Raw genomic sequence first — 8,350 nt, forward strand, 5'->3', positions numbered from 1 at the left:
AAGGGGCGTGGGGACTGGGGCGGCGCTAGCGGGCGTGCAGGCGGACGCTGCTGGTTGCAGGCGTGGCCAAATGGGCCGGGCAGGCACGGCAGGCTTAGTACACGGGGCGTGCCGGGCCGTCACGCGTGCTGATGGCACTATTAATAATAGTGCCGGGCCGATGGCACTATTATTAAACGGGCAGGCCCATCGGCACGTTTAGCCATCAGCTCACCTATTATTCAGCCTATTGGTGCTTCTGGGAACTTTTTAACACTGAATTTTGTCTTTTTAACTCTGGACCACCGGCATCTATGGTGGATGATGTAACGGTTATTTGATCTAATAAAGAGGCCGAAGTTTTAAAAAAAAAAACTCTGGACCATCAATGTTAAAAGAAAAAACTCTGGACCATCGGCAGGAAATCCGTTGGTGCTGCTGGGAGCGCGCGCTCCTGCCACCAGAAAAAATATTTCAAAGTGTGAAAAGGTTCCAAACAAAAATTCAGCAATACATCTCGACATTATATGTGTGTACGTCAAGTTTCGGAGAAAACCGACATTTTTTTTGGCTTGTGTAAAAAGACAAAATGATGTCTTGTGAAAAGCATTTTTTAACACCGGATTTTGTCTTTTTACACATAACACATAACTTGTCGGTTTTTCGCGAAACGACTTTGTGAGTATGTACAGTATCGAGATGTACCTGCTAAATTTTTGTTTGGAATATTTTGGCATTTCAAAATATGTTTAAAAATTAACGGAGATATATTTTTAGACCCCGCTTCGGGTCAAAGTTACCATGGCATTTGTGCATGAGTTATCAGCTCTGTTGTGCGTATGTTACCATGCTATTTATAACAAATTTGTCGTGGGTATGTTTTGAACATATTTTTTGCCCCGGTCAAAAGTTATCATGGTGTTCGCGCGTAAGTCAAGTCTGTGAATCGATATTACCATGTTATTTACATGGAAGTTACAGGGGCATGTATTCTACAAAAAAAATTCCCGGGTTAAAAAGTAATGACGGTGTTTGTACCTGAGTTATTAGGTCTATAGTGCATATATTACCAACCTATTATTAGGGGTATGTTTTCAGCAACCCCCCCCCCCCCCCTTCTTCAAAACTTACCATGGTGCCTATACATAGTTCATCAGAAACAGCGGTGGGTATATTAACATGCTATTTACAAGATGTTACCAGAGAATTTATTGGTGAACAACTCGTCCTTCGGTCAAAAGTTACCAATGTGTTTGTATATAATTTATCATGAAAAGTGATGGGTATATTACTATGCTATTTACACGGAAATTATTGTTGTATGTTTTCAACATCTTTTTCCCCTGGGTCAAAAAGTTACCGCACTTTTTGTACCTAAGTTATCAGGTATAGGAACCTAAGTTCATAGCAATGGCAATCATAGATTTGGTTGCTGACTATACTATGCCGAGTGATGCAAAGGCAACGATTAAGCGACATGGCTGGAAAAAGACTAAGGAGCAACTATGTGAAGCTAAATTAGGATGGGGCTTTTGACTCAGACTTACTCAAAGACTCGTATGGCGCTGTCATCAGAGACTCGAATGGCGGATTCGTCGCGGCAGGAAACGGGAAATTGATTGGTGTGAAGATGCGCTTATGATCAAGGCACTAGCCTTACAATTTGGTCTCAATTTGGCAGCTACAGTCGAGTGTAATCGCAGAGGTGAACTTCGACAACATCAAGGTGATACAGACAATGAAGAACGAAGGTCGCTCTTTCGGTCTATCAATGATAGTTTTGATGATATATATCACCTTGCGTGTGATTTCTCGCGTATTATTTTTTAGCAATGCTCCTAGAGAGACTAATTGTACTACCCTTGATTTAGCCAAATTAGCTAAAAATAAGGTATATGTGGGATGGATGGAAGATCCATCAGATTGTTGATACTCATACTAGGATGATCACCTTGCAATAAAGAATATTCCCACATAAAAAAAATCCGTTGTCTAGAAAACACATGATACAACAAATCGCATCTTCATATTTTTCATTAAACTTTTCCATCGCTATCATTCAAGGCGGATTGCACAGACTGACTAACGGCTAGTGCAATCCTTAGAGCATCTACAATCGGAGTTGCCTAATCCAAGTCCCTATACACCCGGACAAGCTTGCGGACAGCGTCGGGCAGGTCCTTATTTGCCGTCGGCCCTCTTGTACAACCACACTGTGAAACTCATATCCATGTAAATTCATGCACGTCCAATTCAACAATTCGACCATACAAAATAAACAATAATTCAACATTTTATTACATGCCAAAAGAAATCAACAATTCATACATAAATAGACGATACACAAATGAATTAAAGACCTCAAATTTTGCGCTAGTTGGTCCTCTTCTTCATCTTCATCACCCACTTGGCTTCATCATCCAAGAGGTTAGTGTCCTGCAATATAATCCTCAGCCCATCCATCTCTCCCGCAAGCCTCAACACCTCTCTCTCTCTCTCTCTCTCAAGCCTCACTTCTCTGTCTCTCTCTCCCTCCCTCCCTCCCTCCCTCCCTCTCTCTCTCCCGCAAGCCTCAACCTCTCTCTCTCAAGCCTCACTCCTCTGTCTCTGTCTCCCTCTCCCTCCCTCTCTCTCTCTCTCTCTCTCTCTCACACACACACACACACACACATACAATTCCATCCAATGTCGTCGTCTTTAAAGCTCCCATTTTGCAATATTCTCTTACCTCTCCAATTCTATTTTGTCCTTCTTCATGTTCAACCTCACTTGGTCGAACTCCATCCTCTCCCTTTGCACGTTTACAAAGAGCCTGTACTTCTCCACCTTCGCCTCCTTCAAACATTTCGCTTGTCACACCATCACGCATGATCCTGTCCTTATCCCACTTGTTACCATCACGCGTGATCCTGTCCTTATCCCACTTGTTTCCCATCACTCGTCGGTTCCTCTTTAGCACGGTGGCGGCCTCACCATTTTTTTGTTCTTCGTCATCCCATCCAATTAATTGATTGGAGCTAGACCCATAGGGTTTTTTTCATCTTCGTATCACTTTCAATGTCCTCAAGGACGGTTTGCCACTTAGGTTTCTCATTCAATTTTATCCAGCAATTGGGCAAATTGAATGGCTTATTCTCGACTTGATGGTACAAAGCCCATTGTGCAAGATCATCGGGCTGTATTTCAGAAGATTGTCGGACGTTCTTTTTCACAGATGTTCACAATACAACTGGAACAAAGAAAGTCACCCACAGTACAGAAGCCTTGGGCATTCCATTTCATCAACTTTACTGGAACAATCTTATTACAAGGGACGGCAAAGCTAACGCCTGCTGTGACACCGTCATCTTCCAGGAACTTTAGAATCGCTACCTCCAGCATGTCGACGTGCGCAGCAGCCAACAAAGTACACGAATGACTGGCCGAAAACAAACCCATACAAATATAAGAAAGTCAAGATAGCAGATAGAGATGGATCAATTTATTGCTGACAACGAGTATATGAGCTATATTTCAGGGAACTTTAAGCTTACCAAAATGACAAACAATATCACATTGAAGATGGCAACCACCCGCCACTCTGTCTTCATGTATTGTGCAACCCCAGCTCTGGAAGCAAAAGTTTCACATAAGCACGAACATTCTAGTAAGGTTACGTATTTTGAAGGTGGGATAGGAGATGGGATAGCTTACTTGCAAGAATTACAGTCATAGCACCTGAGGGACCGATCATTTTTGTACAGTTTGCAGTCGACGTTTGTGCTCACCGGATGGTAGCTCAGATCAAAATTGGAAGCATTCAAAGCTGGATATCCACACCTGACAATGTTCAGAAAAATACGATAACCATGTTAAACTCTGATGAGAGCAACTGCACGTTCAAAATACACTGGAAGATAACAGGGGACATACTCCGCTGGTGGGCGGCAACAGCCAGACTCAATGGGAGTCAAATCAGCGAGCTTGTATTGTTTTAGAGTCTGCATGAAATCAAACGGTATTACTAAGATCGCCACAAAAGGAATGGTCACACACGGAGAAAGGACATCGCATCAGATAAAATAGGATGCGCAGAAAAGGAGAATAGACCTTATATCTTTTTGACAAGCTATTGCAATCATCCGACTTCACAAGGCAACTTCTCAGATGAGTCCATTTATCAGTGTCATTGAGCTTGATTTAAAATAAACAAATCGAGTTATACCAGCATATTGTGAATTATCTGCACTAATGAAAGAAACTTTCCAAACAAAGAGTTGGGGCATGCCTGTTTGACGAACCAAGAACTGTAGTCCTGAAGACGATACTCTTTATAGCTGTATAGAACATGAGAAATGACACCACAGAACCATATGCATGCAATGTGTTCCATTACAGAAAGAAATTTCATTCACAGTTCATGTAATGACGATCAGGCAGTACCAAACCGTTTCCGACTGTGCATATATCAACAAAACTGCATCGCAGCCACATAGTGCAACTTTTAGGACAAATAGTGATATATTACTTCGACTTATCAAATCGGCATTTCAATCGTCCTCTATTCCTAAATAGTTTTCACCCACTACCTATTTTTTTCCTAAGCATGCAAGGATGCCACATCAGCGGGTAATGCATGTTTGTCATGTCATGACCTGCCATCTCATGCATGTGGTGTGGAGAATCGATTAGAGTTGGCCCTACATATTGATTATTGGTATTTGGATTAAAAAGTGAAAAGAGGAAGTGGATAAGGCGTGACATGCAATAGATACTGAACTCATCTTTAACACAATTTATGTTTGCGGTGCAGTAACAATATTTCATAGCTACTCCCTCCGTTCCGAATTACTTGTCTTAGATTTGTCTAGATACGGAGGTATCTAGCACTAAAATGAGTCTAGATACATCCGTATCTAGACAAATCCAAGACAAGTAATTCGGAACGGAGGAAGTACATGTCTTTGAGCTTTTCCTGCAGCAAACGAGTGGGGAATCATCTAGTTGTATAAACATTAGTGACATATAGTCACATACCTGGACCCAGGGACAGCATGACCAGTTCCAGTATTTGTAATGATAAACCTGAAGAAGTACATGGCAAGGTGTGTTAACACAACTTGCAACCACTAAAGTCAGTTATGAAGTCAATTGATGATTAACCACTGAACTTGCACCAGGATTTAATTCCATCAACCAATCAGTGCACACCGCAGCTAATTTTCAAATAAAAAGTACACAATGATTGCCACCAACTGGAAAGGTTGTGCTAGTGCTATCCCAAATGAATCACAGGAACTTACGCAAGCACTGTGAAGACCATGATTGCCACCAGGACCACGAACAGCATTATTAGATACTAGATACCCACATGTCAAGGCGACAAATAACCCCAAGGATATCAAGAGAGCAGACAACATCAGCAGCACCAACCAGCACTCATGCCGCCGTAAGTTTAATAGTTTATGCATCAGATGCCACAAAAAGGATACTGTCCAAAGCAAGCAGGAAATGTTCTTCCAAGCACCCACGAATCCCGCCAGCGACCTGCAGCATCGGCACTGAACCATGTCAATTCGGAGCATGAGTACTAACGTGGTGGGAATAATAGATAAAATTCCATGGACGCATACATGAGAAAAATGACTCCTCCAAGACCCATGACAGGGATCGTCAGTGACCGTCGGCACTCGTCATTGTGGGTGCTCATCCAGAACCCAAAACCCACCACAAGTATCGCCAGTATCTGTTCAACAAAGAGCATGAGGAGCATCATGATGTGCGGATCCCTAGCTGCATGCCTTGGCATTAAATTGTAAACAAAGAGTTCCAAACGAAAGATGCCAAGAATGGTGAAGAAGCGATAAATACATGCACTGGGATAACTGTTGAGAAAATAGGCAATTTCTCGATTAAATTAATCCATGAGTAAATCACTAGCATGGCATTGACTAAGTTGATGACGTACTGACTCTGATCTAAACATGCACGTACTAAGCAAACAGTAGACAAATCTACACATACTGCTAGTACTGCTAATATGAAAATAATCAGGAGCGGGATAAACGAGTTATACCCTCCAGTAGGCCACGCAGAGGCCGCGGCTTTGGTGGCAGCAGCGGCGTCCTCGGCGACCTTCTTGTCGGCTTCAGCTTTCTCGGCGGCGGCACGGTCGGCGTCGGTGGACATGGTGATGACGAAGGCGACGCGGACGTAGAGGAAGTAGACGATCGGAAGCGAGCAGTCGCGTAATCGCTGCCCAAAAACCTATTCGCCCCTCACCCCGTACAGGAACCAGAAGGGCGTGGTTTCGGAGACCTGCTCTCCCGTCGACCGTGTACGTGGCGGACGGGATGGAGTCACCGGCGGCAGCAGCAGCAAAGGAACGACGGTGGGCGTGCGCGTGAGCAGATGTGATCTGTTCGTGACGGCTAGGGTTAGGAAACACCGCATACTTATAGGCGCAGCCGCGTGGAGAGCCCACGTCCAAGTCCGTGACAGCCCACGATCCGACGTCTCAGATCGTGGCCCAGCTGTCAGAAAACTCTCCGTTAGTGACTGGCAAAAATAAGCGCGTAGGTGTGAGCTCGGCTCGGCTCAATCCCGCAACCCGCGCCGCGCCGCGCCGCGGCGAGGCGGGCGGCGGAGGAGTGCGCGAGGGCCTCTTCTCTTCTCAAGCTCCAATAGCATGTAGAAGAGAAACCCTTATAAACCACTCCAACTCTCCTTCCACTTCCGGGGTGGGACTAAACTTCCCACCACACCTAGTGCCATATAACCCACATGGGCCCTTAGAGATTTTTCAGAAATTGCAATATGGGCCTAGAGCCCATCTCAGATTTCAGCAATAACTGGATAACGATGCGGCACAGCTCAAGCTCAACAGAGGGGCACCGCTGAGCAAAGAGACCAGATGGAACGGGAACAAATCAAATCAAGAACTGGCGAATCCATCTAGTAGTATCTAATAGTGCTCTTCACTGAAAACTTCAAGACGGGTCGGCCATCGGGAAGCAGCTAGGAAAAGGGGGGCGAGGAGAGGAAGGGAAGCTGACTGACCATGGTGAGGAAGTTGATCCACCTGATGACGAAGGTGCTGGTGCTGCTGCCGCCCATCCCGAATCAGCTGCGGACGACGCTGGCCTCCCGCCCCCGTCAGTCGATTCCGCGCGGAGCAGAGACGGACCGTCGAGTCGAGATCTGGGAGCACGCCGCCGGAGACGGCGAGGCTGGGGTCCCGGCGGCGCGGCACCTAGGTAGGTGTCAGCGTGGGAGTGGGAGTGGGAGTGGGAGTGTGTGTTGTTGATTTGTGTGGGCTTGAAGACAGCGGTCGCAGTTAAGCTTGGCACGGGCAGGTGTGGGGCCGACTGGTCAGAGGGACAGATTGGTTATCAACAGTGGGCCGGCGAGGGCGGACTCGACGCCGGTTTGCTTCGCGTTCGGTGGTGAGGCCGATGAGGGGGAGAAGGGGTCTTTTCGGTCGGGTTTGAATAGCAGCCGCGGCACTTTTTGCAGTTTGGTCCTATTTTCGCGAGCTCCGTCGGGGTTTGGGGCGGTGGGGTACAACTCAACATTGGATGCTCTTCATCGAAAGAGAACCAAAACTGGGAACAGCTCCCAAATTTATGGTAAAAATCAGGAAAAGAATATGGGAATATCCTAACTTAAACATGCATGCGTGCAATCGTGATATGTGTAGTTTACATCTGAGTTTGTTTTCTATTCTCAGGGTGTAGAATGAGTTCGGATTTAAATTGCAATGCTTGTTGTTTTTTTTCAAAAAAACCGAACGCCAGGAATGTAACACATTAGTTTATAGAAGTAACGACTGAGAAGTCATTGATGTAGAAGTGCAAACGCTAACAACGGCAAACTAGATAGACCATCATGCAGGAGAAGCTAACACCGAGGAGGGCCCACAAAAAATCTCAACTCTGGCAAGACAAAGAAGGGGACACAAACCTCAAAAGTTCCCTAACAAAGCCGTATCTAGTTGCTTCATCGGATGCAGATGGAACTAGAAGAGAGAGAAACATGCTACGACCCTTTCAAAATATGTCGCCACCACAAACAAACGCTAATTACGCCAAACTGGGTGACCGACAATCGACCTCATTCTCTGACTCATTGACATCATTGAGAGGAACAACAACATTGGTAAAGCCAAAGATCCATTATTCCCATCGCCATCGTTGCCCTAACTTCACATGTGGTGACAAACTCGAAAACTCTACGAGGCATAGTTGGGGCGCTCATATCTATGGTTACCTTATCCTCCAGCTATCGCGAGAGGCGGAGGGGTAGCCCGTGTGTTGAGGGGAGACAAGTGAGCCTTCTATGGCCTTCTGTCTAGCAAACCCTAGGAAAATGTTTAATTAAAGGGAAACAAAGC

The 8,350-nt window shown here is 45.3% G+C and overlaps 1 protein-coding gene across 2 annotated transcripts; it reads right to left on the minus strand.

Annotated features, from left to right (window-relative positions):
• Positions 1-3,137: 3,137 nt before the first annotated feature.
• Positions 3,138-7,456, minus strand: LOC123048107 (tetraspanin-10). 2 transcript variants are annotated; one of them, XM_044471278.1, is made up of 11 exons: positions 7,018-7,456; positions 5,592-5,704; positions 5,451-5,505; positions 5,262-5,317; positions 4,996-5,043; positions 4,247-4,295; positions 4,069-4,152; positions 3,892-3,959; positions 3,673-3,798; positions 3,513-3,588; positions 3,138-3,397 (listed from the first exon to the last, which is right to left on the minus strand). In XM_044471278.1, exons 1-11 carry the CDS (start codon positions 7,072-7,074, stop codon positions 3,323-3,325), a joined length of 807 nt encoding a protein of 268 aa, XP_044327213.1. In that variant the 5' UTR covers positions 7,075-7,456; the 3' UTR covers positions 3,138-3,322. The 2 variants fall into 2 exon arrangements, with proteins under 2 accessions (XP_044327213.1, XP_044327220.1); XM_044471285.1 differs by lacking the exon at positions 7,018-7,456 and adding an exon at positions 6,035-6,132.
• Between the last annotated feature and the right edge of the window lie 894 nt (positions 7,457-8,350).

Source organism: Triticum aestivum, chromosome 1A, assembly GCF_018294505.1.
Source record: "Triticum aestivum cultivar Chinese Spring chromosome 1A, IWGSC CS RefSeq v2.1, whole genome shotgun sequence".
Taxonomy (NCBI): Eukaryota; Viridiplantae; Streptophyta; class Magnoliopsida; order Poales; family Poaceae; genus Triticum; species Triticum aestivum.